The sequence below is a fragment of the Filicampus tigris genome, chromosome 4 (assembly GCF_054856515.1).
Source record: "Filicampus tigris isolate MCC_2025a chromosome 4, RoL_Ftig_1.0, whole genome shotgun sequence".
In the NCBI taxonomy this organism is placed as follows: Eukaryota; Metazoa; Chordata; class Actinopteri; order Syngnathiformes; family Syngnathidae; genus Filicampus; species Filicampus tigris.
The window spans coordinates 15,940,325-15,957,179 of NC_141220.1; the positions used below are offsets into that span (position 1 = coordinate 15,940,325).

A 16,855-nucleotide genomic window follows, 5' to 3' on the forward strand; every position below is an offset into this window, starting at 1 on the left:
GATCCCGGTTAACAGGATAACAACATAAAAGGCAGCCACAGCCACAAGTCCAGCCACACGCACTGCTATACTTGCGAAACAATTACACACCCTGAAAAGTATAGTTGGCTATTAGAGCCCACTCCGTGTGACCTCAGAAACACCGCAAGTTGTCCGATTAAAGACAAGCCGATTTGTTTGGTTTGAAAGGGTTTACTCCTCTTTGCCACACACGTGTTTGTCAAAGAGATTTGTGGTTCTGGGAACAATGTACAAATAATGTCTACGTTTGCATGTACTACACAACACAATGGCTGCAGCGTAAGTGGAAGTGGGTGTAAAAATAGAAGCAAACAAAGCAGGCAACCATCTGTCAAAAATACAGCACTAAGTAGTAACTGAAAATAACATCACTAATGTGTACTTAAACAAGTTCTCAGTGAAACAGGTTCTCACTTTAGGCCCACACAAACACAACTCTTTGGGACGAAACTAGCCGCTCACGCACAAGAGGGAGGCACACTGCAGTAGGAAGGAAAAAAACGCCATGACGTGCACAAGGGAAGTGGGGGTTGGGCACACACTGTCGTCATAGCCACCCCAGATATTTTCCTGGAAATCTGCACATCTTACAATAAAGGCCTACCGGTACATATAACAGGTTTGAAAGTCTCAATCAGGGACTGGAGGGAGTGAATGATCCGAGCCACTGGGTGATGGACCGCCAACCAGCACTTCCACTGTCCTTATCTGGCTGTCTGATCCAGGAAAGACTCGGGGAACCTGACCAAGAGGCCCGAGTGCTCGTGGTAAGTCAAAGTGAGGGGCAACGACCATTCTGTCACACCAACTTGGAGATTCAAAGCTTCTACTTGCCACTTCTGTCTGGTATGGAGACTAGCAAGGTACAACTTTAAGGAAGTGTTGCCAAATGCTAGCTGTCCGCTAGCTGTTGACTGTGCCTCCATCTGCGTCGGCTCAGTAGGCCTGATGCAGGGTGGACGGCTAGGGGGAGTGATACGTCCGGCCGCCCCATCAGAAGGGAATATGGAGTGACGGGATCAGCGATGTTGGAGGTGTACCCCAGTGGTTTGGAATTCAGGATTCCCTCGATCTCAATGAGAGTTGTCCTCAGGACTTCTTCGTTGACTGTTTGGGTTTTATCTCTCTCTCTCCCAGCAACCCCAAAGTGGGGCGCATTTAGGGGTTGAAGGAAAATTGTTGACTGGCCTGGACGTCGGCCTGGTGAGCTTGTAAATGCTTCCTTGAGGTCTCAGTCTACCCCAATGAAAATTTTACTTTGTCAGATAACAGTTCAGTTAGTTTCCTTCTCTCTCTCTCTCTTTATATATATATATATATATATATATATATATATATATTGTGTGAGTGTGTGTGTATGACAGGCCATTGTATCCCTAAAGGTACAATGAATAGAATAATAATGATTGTTTTTTTTTCAGAGTGTGGAAAAAAATGCCTCACCATGAGCTTCCATATCACATTTTCCATTATTATTATTTTTAGAAATCACAAAAGACAACCACCCTGTGTTGACAAAACATATCAAATTGTTATAGCAACATATATTCTTGGTGAACAAATATGTTTTGTAGCAAAGCAAAGTTTGGGGGAAGCGAGGGATAAGGGAGGGGGAGGGGAGTAGGGGGTGCGATCATCCAAACATAGACCTCTCTTTTTTTTCCCCAAAGAAACAAATTACCTGTCTTCACTATAATTACACACGCTACATCTGATATACTCTGTTGGATCATCTGGGTTTTCACGTGGCAACGATACGCAGTTGCCTTCCGATTTCAGGCGATTGAGAAGCAGGAGGCCCTCCCTGGCCGGGTCAGATGTGCACAGGATCCAGTGGTTGTTGGACTTTTCAGCTTTGTGGGCGTCCAAGAAAGTATGAGCAATCACCTCGTATTCATTGCCGTATGTGGTCCTGTCAGGGGGACAAGGTGGAATTCAAAATGGAACTAAAAATATTGCACTCGGATGTGGATTAAAAGACATTTAAATAAAAAAATCTAGGATACATTACAGTAAGCAGTCATGGTACTCATACAAAAACAAAACGGAACGGTGGCCCTATGGGGTAAAAAAAATAATTAAAAAAAATCTGGCATATTATGAAGGGGCACTTTACATTTTTAAAACTGACAGATGGGCCAGGTTTAAGATAACTATAGCTTAGCCTTTCAGTCCGTTAGCTAAATGCTAACACTAAAAACCAAGTGTGTCGCCTGTGCTCTTAGACAGACAACATAGCAGTAGTCACAGTCGTATATTCTTTATCCTTTGTGGAGAATTAGTAGTACAAGAGCTGTATTGATGAGCTGAGAAGACTTGAGACATCTCATGTCATGTCATGTCATCTTCCAAACCGCTTATCCTATACAGGGTCGCGGGGAATTGCTGGAGCCTATCCCAGCCGTCAATGGGCGAAGGCAGACTACACCCCGAACTGGTCGCCAGCCAGTCGCAGGGCACACATAGACACTGTCACTGAGCGGGAATCGATCCCACGCTGCCCGCACACAACTCAGGCGTGTGTACCACTACACTATCAGTGGACTGAGACATCTCAATGAACAGTATTAACAGTCTGACTGTCTTATACTGCCCCCAGGTGGCAAAGTTGGGCACCCCAGAAAAAGCATTCCAATGGCCATTCATTTGATGCAATGTGTCAAAAACTGTCGTTTGAAAAACAGCATGTTTTTATAAAGTAAAATGTTGTAGAGTGCTATTTTTCCTCATTAAAATACAGTTTTATTGTTTTATTTGGTCAAGGCTGTGATGGATTAATGGCACTTCCATTCATTCAATGGGAAAAGACGATTTGAAATACGACATGTTTTGAGTTTCGAGCGTGGTCATGGCACAAATTAAATTTGTATCTCAAGGCACCACCGTATTGCAAACTGCCAAAACATCAGGAATCATAAGTAGGGATGTTCAAAAGCACTTTTTTTTCAGACCGATACCAGCACGAGTATTCACTCTTGAGTACTATCGGATACTGATCCGACTAGTACTGATGATACATAAAGTTTTAATCAAAAGACATAATTGTGAACAAAGACCTTTGTTTTTCTGATGCACGTGATAATTCACTGATGTGTCAAACAGCCGCAGTGTGGTACCAACTACTGGCAAGAGAGACTTATTCAATGTCAGAGATTTTTTTGGGATGGAGTGTGCATGTACATTCACATGTGAGGTGTTAAAGACTCTGTGTAAATTTCACTAACAACCCTGGCCTAATTTAGCTTCTCCCTGACATACAAAGCTCGTCTCTTAGCCAAGATGTATCACTTAAACATACTTCATTCACACCAGCTACGGTGTGACTGGTTTTTGGACAGGGCTTTGGTTGTGTCTGAGGGAATTTCAAAGCGCAATAATCCCAAAGAGGTGAGTTTTTCACAAATGAACTGGGCATAGGTTCTCAAGAAAGTGCAAATAGGTAAATTTGTGCATAGTGAAACGCAAATATGCAAGGGATTACAGTACCCAAGGATAAGATGTTCCATAACAGCTAGAGCCTGGTTTGTCTTGCAGTGGAGGACGACCACGTTGACGTTGGCCTGAGAGACAAAGAAGCAAAGGTCAACCTTGTTAAGATGAAGCATGGTACAAGGCGGTGATGGTCGCGAGCAAGTGAAATATTCAATATTCAATATTCAACGCGGAGACAAAGACACTCACAGGTACTGGCAGACCCTCGTGCTCGAGCCTCTCCTGGGGGTCAAAGTGCAGCAACTTCCACCAGCATAGGAAGCATTCCCTCTCGTCCAAGTTGACCTCCTGGAGACGAGACCTCAGTGCACTTTTCCGGAACGTCCGCACGTCACTCGTCAGGTACATCTACAGTAGCAAAAAGCGGCTTTGTTGTTGTTGTCTACAACACAGGCAGACCTTTAAAAAAACTCAAGCTTTGACATTATTGATATTTTTCCCCAAAGGCTAACACATAATTGTACAACTTCAATACCATGTATTGCAGTAGACATTTTAAATAAAAAAATTGTATTACGCATTTTTAGAAATGGTTGACTGCACATTCCTAGCTTACATGAAGCAGCTGACTCGCAGTTGAGACAAAACAATACAGTGCCTTGCGAAAGTATTAGCCCCCCTTGAACTTTTCTTCCGGTCCTGGTGATAACGTACATTTGGGGCTGCTTTTATGTTCCACTACAGAATATTTTATTTGTTGTTTTAAAATACATCTGTGCGGTCCAGTACCAATTGGCATGCAAAGCGGCACGGGGCTGGGGACCGGTCGTTGGGGGGCCACTATGGTAGGGGGTCTGTGCCCCAGTAGTGCTTTATGCCTAACAACGCCCCTGTGTTTACATACTGCAGTCGAATATTTGTATAATGTTAATCACTTACTCCACCGGCGAAGTCACCTGTTGTTTTCAGGGCAAAACTTTGCTCATAATGCAGAGTTGCCCCTTCAGGAGTGCCGTCCACACTGTCGTCACACAAGCAGCGTTACAAGATTCGACGAATGCAATATAAGAGTGTGCGCGTATGTGTACCTGGTAATAATGAATGCTGTGCGCACACAGGGCTGAATGCTTCTCCCAGCACTGACACCACATGGACCTTTAATGCCAGGAGAAGGAATCTTGGCCATGTGCTCAATGTATGCGTTGATGCCCAGCGCTGAACACTCGCCATCTTCACTGACATTCATCAACATTACAACATCTCCAAAGTGCAGTGCACCATCCGTGGTCACGCTCAGCTCAACCTGTACACACACGGACATCATCATCATCATCATCATTACTAATTTTGTGGCATTATTGTTTATTATTTCAGTGCATAATGGTACCGGACTGAGGATGTTCTGCTTGAGGAAGTCGACTTTCTGGGCAGTCAGCTCCCCCTTTTCTCTTTTGCGCATGTACTTGTTCCTCACATGCTGTAGTAAAAACACATTAACATTTTAATGGAACTTGTCTAATAAAGAAATATGGATGGACATTGGACAGACCGATGGACAGGTAGATGAAGATTAGATAGATAGATAGATAGGTAGGTAGGTAGGTAGGTAGGTAGGTAGGTAGGTAGGTAGGTAGGTAGGTAGGTAGGTAGGTAGGTAGGTAGATAGATAGATAGATAGATAGATAGATAGATAGATAGATAGATAGATAGATAGATAGATAGATAGATAGATAGATAGATAGATAGATAGATAGATAGATAGATAGATAGAGTTGGGTAAGTAGCTGGATAGAATGAGGTATAGATAGATGGATGAGATATACTGTAGATAGAAAAATGAAGAGCTGGACAGATATTTACGTAGCTGGTCAGACACGAAGTTAAGTACTCTAAACAACTGAGAGGGAAACGTATTCGTTGGTTTTCACCGTCGCGTCCGTGAAATATTGTTCGAGTTCAGCTGAGCACCTACAAACCGAAATGGCACAAGCTTCATTTGACCACAAACCTCTTCCAAGTGCTGCTCCTCCTTCCAGTTTCCAATTTTCACGTTCGTGCGGTAGGTTTTAAAGTCGGGCATGGAGGTCATTTTGTTAGCCATCTTGTCGTTTGCTTGAGAACCAATTTCAAACTACAAGGCTCGCGCGGTGGTTTCTATAGCAACGTCAACCCAAGCCGAACTCACATCGAGCGCCGCTAGAGGACGCCAAAAACCAGACACATCGAACGTAACCCAAGCGATGTGCTTCACGCATGCGTATAAAAAGCATGTCATCCTTTGAAATTACGTCGACAGAGCCTCGGCTGTGGAGTGATGTGACGTCAAAAGGTTCCCGCAGACTTGGAAGCATCGTTGTTGTAATATTGACCAAAATAACTGCTGCTTTACTCTAATATAGAGCATAACCGTCTTATTGCGGTTACTTAAGATGTGTAAATATTTTATGAGGTTTGCATGGCTCTATTATTTTTAAACACACAACATACACACACTATTTACAGTAAACATAAAGTATACTGCTGACAAAATTTGTATTAAATGGGTACAAATTACTGCAGTGTTCTCAAACTTTTTTTCAGTGATGTACACCATGGATTCCCCCCCCGCCCCCCCCCCCCCCCCCAGCCAAGTACCCCTAACTGCAGCGCAAAGCTTTTTTGGATGGAAAGGAAAACAACAAAACAAAAGCAATGGAACTCCATTTGTATAAGCGTATCCCAAGAACTATTTGGGGATTAAAAAAAAACTTAATTGTAAATAAATATTACTAATATACTGTCCACCTTTGGATCATAGTACAGTTCTGTTCTTAAAAAGAATTCAGTTACCTGATTTGGGTAAAACAATACTGTAGAAAATACTTGGCTTTATGTTCCCCCTTCTGAGTATCCTTTTTTTTCACTCATGCAATGAGCGGTTATTGCATAAGGACATTTCAACTCTTCTATAGTGGGCCTTCCCTGACATTGTTTTGCTTTCTAGCAAAAGCCCGAAGGTTTTGTTCTATTGCTGGCAATTCGAATTGTTCGTAATTCACAGTTCCAACTGAAGAAAAATAGCCTCAAAGCATCATGCTGCTACTGTGCTTCAGAGGAGGGGTGTTCTTTTGGAATTATGGTCAAAAACTTAAACCATGTTTCATTGGAGCATAACGCCTTTTGGTATGTCTTTTGTTATGCTCCAATGAAATAAGACAAGACACACAGCCAGTTTTTGATTGTGTGTGTGTGTGACAACGTCATGTTGTTTGGGCCATGCCGTGTCATTGGATGAAAAGACAAACAAGCTTTATCTGAACTGTATGCTTGTGATGCTGAATGATATTTTGGTGTGAGTTATTGTGAAGGCCTTTCAGGCGTTTGTGATTAAAGAGCTATAAAACTGAATTGAGTTGTTTTATTTAAGCTTCGCTAATATGTAGCTTCATATCAGGTCATGGCTTATCCTTCACATTTTTTTAAATATAATAATCTGCTCGCATTGTACCGTGCATCTGGGTAGTGTTCCCAGTGGTTCTCTTTTTCCACATTGTAATAACTCCAAACTCTACACATAACGCCTGTTTTCCTTCCTGGCCGCTAGAGGGCATAGGTTCATTATAGGGAGCAATCTCAGCTCGTAATAGGAAATGACAGACTAGGAAATATCTCTCGCCCCAAGTAATTTTCACGAAGACCAGCTGTTGTTTCTGTCAATCCAAAGTAATACGTTTGCTTTGAGTGGCAATGAGCCAAGATCTTGTAACCTTAAAAGACACCATATTTTGCCTCACTTTCATTATGGTTGTTTAACGACTAAACAGTTTACATTTGAATAGGTGTGCATGTATATGCTATTAGTGTCGTTATCTTTACTTACCAAATGCCTTTTTTTTGTCATAAATCCAACCAAATACAACACCTGGCGGTTTCTTGGAGGAAGTGTTGCAAAAAGGACCTTAGCTGGCTATGAATACCGATAGAGCAACAGTTACAGTTGGGTGCAACAGAACAACACCACATAATGACAACATGAAAAAAGTTCTTTCTTGAAATAACAAAAAAGTCGCGCGTTGAATTGAGCTGTGGTGTTGTGTGTGGAATCCACGGTGGTACCTGACTTATTGAATTTGTTCTCTGGCCATTCAATTTACTCGTGTATAAACTCAATGTTACCCATTCAAATGAATTGAAAATCCATTAATCTGTTTGATCTCACCCTAAAACTTTTTTTTCCCCGTTATGTGTGTACAGTATTACATAAAAAAACAAGAAAGGAGACAGTCTTTAAGCTGCAAGGCTTTGTGATGTCACGAACTGGAGTTGAGTTACCCGGTTATAGTCCTGTGTGAGCGTTGAGGCGTGAGTTGTGGTCTAAAGCAGTGTTTTTCAAACTGTGTGCCAGTGTGCCGCAAGATATTGTCAGGTGTGCCGTGGGAAGTGATCTAATTTGTTTGCCTGTGCGGTCTAGCGCCTGGCAGTGTAATCATGTCTTTACTACATTGTAGTACTCTTTCATATCAGCAGATAGCAGCAGCAGCAGGTAGCTCATTTGTATAGACAAGTGAATTAGTGACACATGTTCATCCAAACAGGCCCATGTTGCACACTGAGTAAGTATCAATATGAAATATTCTAAAATACTTTTTTCTTTGTGTTTCATTCCTATTCAAGACGTTATAATATAACGTCATTCTTCAATGTTAAAAAATGCTTATATAAACAATATAACACTTATATTGTTAAAATAAGCTTGTTTTTTCACAATTTCAGCTGGTGGTGTGCCGCGGGATTTTTTTCAATGAAATAAATGTGCCTTGACTCAAAAAAGTTTGAAAAACACTGGTCTAAAGCAGCTAGCTCCTTGTGAGTGTTCTCATTTTGTATTATGTGTTTGATTGTTTGCTCTCCTTGCCTACATGCGAGAATATTAAAGCACTTCAAAATGGAAAAAATAAAAAATAAATACAAATCGACCGACTTGGGGAAAAATAAATTGGTGCATGGTACTGCTGGAGGTAAAGCTGAAACCAAACAAAATGTGGAATAAGTGAATTGCGTTGAATACTTTCCGGATGCACTGCACTGTAATTTCTATACAGTCTACTGGGATTTTGTCCAAGTCACTATTCGTATCCCATCAGTGGCCATTGGCCCGGCCCCGGACTCCGGCACCATTCATGTGACTCCGCTTGTAGTTTCTTTCCCCCTCACTGTCATCCTCCTCTTCATCGCTCCTGTCATCCCCTTCAAGCTGCACAGGCCAAAATCACAGCGCAAAGTGAGAGTGTCATCATACAAAACGTAGCAGCCAGCTGTAGTAAATGCACCTTGCTGAAAAGACACTTGAAAAGCATTTTTGATATCAGAACGGCCCAGTAGAGGTGCAGCATCTGGAGCACCAGCAGCATGACGTTGAAGAAATAGTAGCCGAAGAACGCAGCGTAGCTCTCCAGCGGATACACCCACGTGCAGTGGATCACCCTGCGGACAACCACATTTAATTAGGATTTCCGACCGCTAAACGGCTGACTCCAATCTTAGTTTTCTGTTACTTCCTCTGAACAATCGAAATTATATCATCTAATGTCGCATGAGTTATACAGTTGCTATGAGGGCTGAATGATTTTGAAAAATAATCTAACTGGGTTTTTTTTCCCCCCTCAATATTACGATTGCAATTTAAATATGCTATTATTTTTTTCAAGGCCCTGTGAATTTTTGAACGATCGCAAGCAATAAATTAATCTATTACAATAAACAATATCCGATTTATTACACATGAATGTTTTGGTCTTAGGGCTACAAAAAGGCAAAGAACCATCAGTTATTATAAAAGACAGTTTATTTATCTACTTCAATTCGAGTTAACTTAACACTTTGTCTTGCAGTTTTTCATGCATTCATGATGACGTCACAAAGTTCTGCCTAACAAGTGTAGAGTAAACACAAGTCAGTAAATCATAACTCAGATTACAACAATAATGAAAACCTTTATCACTTCAACTTTCATATTTCATGAAACAGTTATATGTAACCAAGTGGGCCGCACTTCTTAAGCATTAAAGTTATCCAGACACTAAATAAATAAAATATACAACAACAAAAAAAAACATTCGTAACCCAAGGACCACCTGCACAGTATCTTACAATATGTTGGCATCCACACGGACAGCAAAGTAAGAATTCCATTGCACAAGGGAAACATGTTTTCCTACGATTCATATGATAAAATGTTGACCCTTGAATGCGTTAAATTGCACATACTCACCAGAAAGGAAAAATCACAAGTCTGGTCAGCATGAAAAGGAAGGTGAAGACCACAAACATGGCGTTAGCCGTCTTATGCCACTTAGCATAGTTGAGTACCTTTGCACCCTGCGAGAAAAAAAACACACATTTTTCTACGTTTGTGTACAACTATCAGATGTTCCATGTTTCGTAAATAAGGAATGAATTGATTTTCGGGGGCTGCTGTGCAGTAGCAATATCCATCTCATCCATTCAATATCTACCGCTTATCCGGGTTCGGGTTGCGGAGGCAGCAGGTTCCCTCTCCGCAGCCAAGTTTTCCAACTCTTCCGGAGGGATACCCAAGCGTTCCCGGGCCACATGGGAGACATAGTCTCTCCAGCGTGTCCTGGGTCGCCCTTGGGGCTTCCTGCCGGTGGGACATGCCCGGAACATCTCACCCGGGAGGCGTCCAGGAGGCATCCTAAACAGATGCCCGAGCCACCTCACCTGGCTCCTCTCAACGCGGAGGAGCAGCGGCTCGACTTTGAGTCCCTCCCGTGACCGAGCGTCTCACCCTATCTCTAAGCCTTAGAGATAAAAGTTTTAGAGTCTAAAGGAGAGCCCAGGATCTTGTTCTTCCGGTCACTACCCAGAGCTCGTGATGATAGGTGAGGGTAGGAACGTAGCGTGACCGGTATAACGAGAGCTTTGCCTTTCGGCTTCTTGACCACGACAGACCGATACAGAGTCCGCATCACAGCAGATGCTGCACCGATCCGCCCGTCAAGCTCACGCTCTATCCTACCCTCGCTCGTGAACAAGACCCCAAGATACTTGAACCCCTCCACTTGGGGCAGGATCTCATCCTCGACCTGGAGTGGGCACTCCACCCTTTTCCGACTGAGGACCACGGTCTTAGATTTGGAGGTTCATCCCAACCCCTTCACACTTCAGGGTTTGAAGAAGCCAACAGTACTACATCTACAAAAAGCAGAGCTGCAATGCTGAGGCCACCAAACTGGACCCCCTCAACTTCTTGACTGTGCCTAGAAATTCTGTCCATAAAAGTTATGAACAGAATCAGTGACAAGGAGGAGGCATGAAACATGGTCCACTCGGACTCAATGTGTATCTATTGGTTATTTGCCAAACGCGCAAGACAACACGTTGTGACGTACCATAGATGATGATTGCATTATGACACTATTCTTATATTATAGTATCACGAGTTGCTCAATACTAAAAAGACATCTAAAAAGAGAACTTGCCGCATCCATAGAATGCGTGTGTAAACAAATTCGCTGGTTGCTCACAATCTCACACGGAGGGATCAACGCAAACTCGAGCCGACCTGACGAGCAAGCTGACCTCGAGCAGGATGTCGGCCGAGTCGTGGAGCGCCATCACGATGGTGCCCACGCGGATGTAGTTGGAGATCCACGAGAATGCCAGCAGAGTCAGCGTAGCGATGTGGTGGATCACCTGCTCTTTAAAGTCCTGCACCAGTGAGAAAAACATCAAACCGGCAATGAATTGAGATTTGAACACCGAACCTCAGAACTGAGGTGTGGTTTGCCCGCCACGGTATTTCCCAACCTTTATTGAGCCTAGGCACCCGTTTTACATGAGAAAAATCTCCTGGTTCACTTCCAAACAAAAATGTTAAAAGACGTATCAAATCTGAACTGATTATGCTCATTTGTTAAGCAAAGGGAAGCAGGTGGTTACAAAGTTTAATTCTGCCCTTCTGGAAGAGCATCTAATTGTTGTGTCTGTCAATTTAGGTCGCAGACATATAGTATATATGATATAATTTGTTCCATGACCAAGCTCACAAGTTTACTGAATTGACTCTTACAGAATATGAAATCAGTTTTCCCATTGAAATAAACTGTAATTCCATTCATTCGTTCCAGCCCCACCAAAAAAAATCTGTTATATCTTTATAAAGAAAATAGCACTGTATTGTGTAAAACATAATTAAACAAAATAAAAGATAAGATATAAGAAATTGTTTCATAAAGTACAATTACTGTGCACACTTATTTTTTGCCTTTAAGGCACATGGCCTAGTTCAGGGTTTTTCAAACTCCAGTCCTCATGGGCCACTTTCCTGCATGTTTTAGACGTTTCTCACCTGCAACCTACCTGATTCAAATGATCAGCTCATCAACAAGTTCTGAAGGGGCCTGATAACAATCCCGATCATTTGAATCAGGTGTGTTGCAGGAAGAAACCTCAAAAACATGCAGGAAAGCGGCCCTCGAGGACCGCAGTTTGAGACCTCTGGCCTAATTAGTGCTGCCATCAGGGGGGGGGGGTTGAGTCCTGTTGGCCAGTTAGTCTGCGTGTCAGCCGGGTAGTGAGTTATGGCCAACAGCATCTCCTTGCGAATATTCTAATGTTGCACTTGTGTTTGATTTAGGGCCCAACTAATTAATCGGCTGACTGACTTTGGTGTTTTTTTGTTTTGTTTTTTTAAATCTGCAATTTTTTTTTGCTAATTGGCTTTTTTTTTCAAATGAACAAAATAAATTAAGAAACATAATGACAAATACAATAAATAACATTCAAACATCTCCATAAAAATTGGCACAAAATGGGCCGATTTTTGCAGACTTCTCTCTGCTGAAGGTTAAACAAATACTAAAGAAAACAGTAAAGTAAAACAAATCTTCTGCCTTTAATTCATATCTTTATTGCTGCAAGCATTAAGGGACCCAAAAGAAGTTATTTTACTCATTATTAATCAGCCGATTAATCAGCTATTAGGATTTAGTCTTCCAATTATCAGAATGGACATCGGCCACAACAAATAAATATGGGACGGGTCATGGTTTAATTGTCCCAAATGACGGCTTACAAATCGAAAAACTCAAGTTACTGTCTATAATGTTCAAAAGTCAAAAGTAGTTTTTCGAGTATGAAACCTCTCCTTGGCTGAAGTAGTGTATTATTAAGCATTCAAATATACACACTTGCCTTCCGCTTCACATCAAACGTGAGGCTGAGGAGCAGCGAAAGGTAGAAGCCCATCTCCAAGAAGTAATACCAGTACTGGGATTGCAGCAACGACTGCACACATGACAGGACATTTTGGTACATTTAATGTCCTTTAGAGATTGAATTTTGTCACATGACAAAACACTTACCTGTTTAGGGAAGCCTGCCCAAACCTCCTTCAGACTGTAAAACCAAGGTTTCTAAAATCAAGAACAACATAAAGCACTGACATGGTAACACTACCAATAAACAATGACAGATATAAGAGGTGCGGAAAAAACAACCACTTACATCGTGGAGGGCGACAATGCCGCCAACAAATGCAAAAAAATAGAATACACATCTCCAGCTGTTGAAATATGAAAACAATAAATAAAGACATGTAAAAAAATATCGTTTGAGGAACATTTTGTGACTGAACACACACACGCTCACACTCACCTGGCCTCACAGAATCTCTTGCGAAGACCTGGACGCTGGTGGTTCCGCCTCCTCCTGAACCACAGTTGAACTCGTCGCTCGGTCCAGCTTGTCTTCTTACACAGAGCCCTCACGTCCGCCTGTTACACACACGCACACACAGACACACAATCAGGATCTCAATCTGCGAAACATAAATTGGGTTTTTTACTGGTTAAATTAAGGCACTTTGGCCACTTTCATCACATTGAAGATCAATGCTTTGTCTAAAAATGACCACTAGGAGTCTGCGATACTGGAAACTTAAATCAGACATGTTGGGGACCCTTTAAATAAATACATTTTCTCCAGAATATGCGTGCTGGCCGAAACAGTATCGGTGACTTTTCGTCACCACTGGCAAGCCCATTTAATTAATATTTATCATTATAAAATAACATGGATCTTCCAACATGCGGTCTTGCGTTATGTTACCTGTGACGGAACGTGTGATTTTGAGCAGAAGTAGTTTTCCAAGATGGCATTTTGTTCTACAGTGCGACGTAGTCTGTCTTTGACACCGCAAACGTCGGCCAGCGGTGCGGCCACCAACCTGCGCGCCAACATGAAAAGGCAGAAAAAAAAAAAAAACCTTCTTCAGACATCAATATTTACCTTCTCATACTATCACACAAGTAGAGTGCAGTAACATTTTAAAGCTAGCCATCCAGCTTCTCAACACACTGGCTGAACTACATAGATAAAAGCAATTAGAACCCAGATAACAATCTCCCATTGCGGTGTTATCAAACAATACCTTTCAAACAGAGGTGGGCATTCTGTCATACTGACAAACCGGCCCGTCAGCCCGTCACTGACGGACGCCTGTTTTGCTGACGACTGATGAATGACGGGACAGCTTTAAAAATGCCGGAATGATGAATGACGGAAGTGGGCTTTCATCCGTCAGCGTAATCGTCGCTAACCGCAGAGCCCGGGCATACCGGAAATGTGACGGACCGGTCCGCTTATCCGCCTATAACGGATGCCCGTGTTGTAGGCGATAAATGATAGAGGGGAAACTTAAAAAAAATAGTCTACATACATCGCATTTTTTAAACTAATTGTTTTCATGACGGCGGCACCGTGGTCAACTGGTTAGCACGTCCGCCTCACAGTTCAGAGGTCGTGGGTTTCGATCCCGGCTCCGGCCTTCCTGTGTGAAGTTTGCATGTTCTCCCCGTGCCTGCGTGGGTTTTCTCCGGGTACTCCGGTTTCCTCACACATTCCAAAACATGCATGGTAAATTGATTGGACTCTCTAAATTGCCCCTAGGTGTGATTGTGAGTGCGGATGTTTGTCTCTGTGTGCCCTGCGATTGTCTGGCAACCAATTCATGGTGTCCCCCGCTTACTGCCCGAAGACAGCTGGAATAGGCTCCGGCACGCCCCGCGTCCCTTGTGAGGATAAGCGGTATCGATCATGGATGGATGTTTTCATGACGAAACATGCAGCTGTGTACCAAAGACGTACCAAACGAACAAACAAAACCAGAGGGATTTGGCTCCGGAATGCTTGCGCAATGTACCGTCATACTCTTCGTCCCTGCTCACCTCTCAAAAAGGAACCTGACGAAGAGGAGGCAGATGGCGATTGGCAGCACGCCGTAAAGATGGGAGGCTTTGGCATAGACGCGGCCGTCGCGGTCCTCTAGGTCCGTCCATGAGACGTTCACAGGCAGCCACAAACGCTCCCACCACAGCCACTCAGTGAGTGTGTACAACATGCTGTGGGGAAACACACAAAGCGCACACGTGTCTGTTTAACAACACTGCTACAGTGCATAGCACAACTTGATCTCATTTATCAAAGGTCACTTGCATCTCTGAATAATTTTGGGGGGTAAAAATGTGTTGACCAGTGTTATTATTTGAGACTTGACATTTCTCTTCCATTCATTCTGCCTATTTTGGGCGAGAAAGGCAGGGTATGTCCTGGACTGTTCGCCAGCTAATTACACTGCACACATAGACAAGTTACAAGTATTCAGATTTTGCGCCTATGGGCAATTGAGGGCCACAATGTACCGGTAGTTACACTTTCCCACAGAAGGCCATTATTATGAATATGAGATCAAAATCAAGATGTCGTGAAAAAGAGTAACAAACAAATATACGACTGTTCATTTTATAAAAGCAGGGATTTATTTTATTTTTTTAACAGACTTCTTTTGCCAAAATGAAAAGAACAAATTCATTTAGCAAGAAATGAATCTTCAATTAACCTAAACCGTTTTGGCTAGGCGGCACATCTGCCTGACAGCTCTGAGGCTGAGGGTTCAAATCCAGACTCTGGCCTTCCTGTGTGGAGTTTATATGGTCACCCCGTACTAGCATGTTTCTTTCCTCCTCTATTCCGGTTTTCTCCCACATTAAAAAAAAACATGGTTATTTAGCTTATTGAAGATTCCAAATCTTTGCAAAGGTGTGAATTAGAGTGTGAATGCTTGTTTTTCTATATGTGCCCTCTGACTGGCTGGCAACCGGTGTAGAATGTAAACTATTCAGTGCTACTGAATTCCGAAATCATCTGGGATAGGTTTCGTAACACCTGCGACCCTCGTAGGTATAAGCGGTATAGAAGATGGATGGGCTTTTTCGCAAGAGAAGCTGGGGTACATCCTGGACAGGTTTCCAGTGAATTGCAGGGCACAGATAGACAAATATTTCTAGTGAGAACACGACAACTCCACATAGGGTTCAAACAGTGGGTCCTCTCAACTTTGAGCCAGACCACTATTCCGTTGTGCTGTATTGATTTATTTTATGGGACTTCCTAACTGCTTACCGGCTCACTTAAAGAAATCAAATGCATTTTTTTTCATTATTTCCAACAAAATAGTTCACTGCAGTCCATTGGCTTTCACCAGATTTAAGGAGGCGGGCGGTTGGAAGACCGCAGAAACCAAAGGGCAAAATGATAAACAAAAAGAGGTTAAGAGCAATTCACAGATGGAAAGATTACAAAGAAGTAAAGTCCTCTGTCTCTCATGGACTCTGCCCATATGTGTAGATAAAACATGCGGACAGTTTGTTCACAAAAATGACTAATATTTGCATGCGCCATGTCGGCGTTTACAGTGAAACATGTTGTCGTTATACGAGAAGCCGTTGAGTCAGTTTGTCAGCATGGCCATGCAGTCATTTGAATAGCTGCGGGCAATGTTTTTCTAGGCGAGTTCGAACAGAGGGAAGGGAAGGACATTGGAGTTGTGTATTTCGTGTGTGGTTCAACAGCATACAAAGTGTATGTATAAAAAAACAAAAACAAAACAAAACAAACAAACTGTAAAAAACTGCGGGATGAGAACACATTAAAAACTTGAGGCCAAAGCCCACACTCACCTTGTGGCTTTTCAAGGCAGCTGTATAAGCAGTGTGTCAAAGTCATGTAGTCCACTTATACACGCGCACACCCTGTTAGATCCTCTCTTAACTGCCTGTCTCTATCAAGACACCTTCATGCAAAACCAATATTTACTCATGTCCCGATCACTCCCTACATTAGTTTGTCGTGTGTGTGTGTGTGTGAGCCAGAAAGAGAGAAAGTGAGAGAGAGAGAGAGAGAGGGAGGGAGGGAGGCAGGGAGAGAGCAATGGCTCACCTGGGTGGAAAACCTGTAATAGTCCCCTCCCTCTTGGCCTGCTGCACTGGTCACTCTCCAGAGTTGCTGCAAAGACTTTAATCAGTTCAAAACAAAGAGAGAGAGGAATAAACAGACGGGAATT

At 42.7% G+C, this 16,855-nt stretch overlaps 2 protein-coding genes and 1 long non-coding RNA gene across 5 annotated transcripts; 1 reads left to right on the plus strand and 2 right to left on the minus strand.

Moving 5' to 3' along the window:
• Positions 1-562: 562 nt before the first annotated feature.
• On the plus strand, positions 563-6,025 carry LOC147148634 (uncharacterized). The gene is made up of 3 exons (XR_015086521.1): positions 563-788; positions 3,556-3,855; positions 4,572-6,025. It is a non-coding gene; the product is annotated as an uncharacterized LOC147148634 (long non-coding RNA).
• On the minus strand, positions 1,472-8,554 carry cfap161 (cilia and flagella associated protein 161). Of its 2 annotated transcripts, none has more exons than XM_086028654.1 (7): positions 7,313-8,554; positions 4,841-4,930; positions 4,542-4,756; positions 4,393-4,474; positions 3,703-3,861; positions 3,508-3,581; positions 1,472-1,933 (listed from the first exon to the last, which is right to left on the minus strand). In XM_086028654.1, exons 1-7 carry the CDS (start codon positions 7,331-7,333, stop codon positions 1,699-1,701), a joined length of 876 nt encoding a protein of 291 aa, XP_085884780.1. In that variant the 5' UTR covers positions 7,334-8,554; the 3' UTR covers positions 1,472-1,698. The 2 variants fall into 2 exon arrangements, with proteins under 2 accessions (XP_085884780.1, XP_085884779.1); XM_086028653.1 differs by lacking the exon at positions 7,313-8,554 and adding an exon at positions 5,462-6,048.
• cers3b (ceramide synthase 3b) lies at positions 8,498-16,835 on the minus strand. 2 transcript variants are annotated; one of them, XM_086028652.1, is made up of 11 exons: positions 16,732-16,835; positions 14,682-14,855; positions 13,564-13,681; positions 13,111-13,229; positions 12,961-13,018; positions 12,819-12,869; positions 12,649-12,741; positions 11,035-11,163; positions 9,704-9,724; positions 8,763-8,916; positions 8,498-8,686 (listed from the first exon to the last, which is right to left on the minus strand). In XM_086028652.1, the coding sequence occupies exons 2-11, from the start codon at positions 14,852-14,854 to the stop codon at positions 8,682-8,684; spliced, it is 921 nt and encodes a 306-aa protein (XP_085884778.1). In that variant the 5' UTR covers position 14,855; positions 16,732-16,835; the 3' UTR covers positions 8,498-8,681. The 2 variants fall into 2 exon arrangements, with proteins under 2 accessions (XP_085884778.1, XP_085884777.1); XM_086028651.1 differs by having other exon boundaries at positions 9,704-9,810.
• Between the last annotated feature and the right edge of the window lie 20 nt (positions 16,836-16,855).

Coding starts and splice junctions, on each gene's coding strand:
- cfap161 (XM_086028653.1), bottom strand. CDS start 5,554: ATGGCTAACAAAATGACCTCCATGCCCGACTTTAAAACCTACCGCACG. Junction 4,931..5,461: donor AGGAGCAGCACTTGGAAGAG/GTTTGTGGTCAA, acceptor TTTTTACTACAG/CATGTGAGGAACAAGTACAT. Junction 3,582..3,702: donor ACGAGGGTCTGCCAGTACCT/GTGAGTGTCTTT, acceptor TTTGTCTCTCAG/GCCAACGTCAACGTGGTCGT.
- cers3b (XM_086028651.1), bottom strand. CDS start 14,854: ATGTTGTACACACTCACTGAGTGGCTGTGGTGGGAGCGTTTGTGGCTG. Junction 13,019..13,110: donor AAGAGATTCTGTGAGGCCAG/GTGAGTGTGAGC, acceptor ATATTTCAACAG/CTGGAGATGTGTATTCTATT. Junction 9,811..11,034: donor CGGCCGACATCCTGCTCGAG/GTCAGCTTGCTC, acceptor TTTTTCTCGCAG/GGTGCAAAGGTACTCAACTA.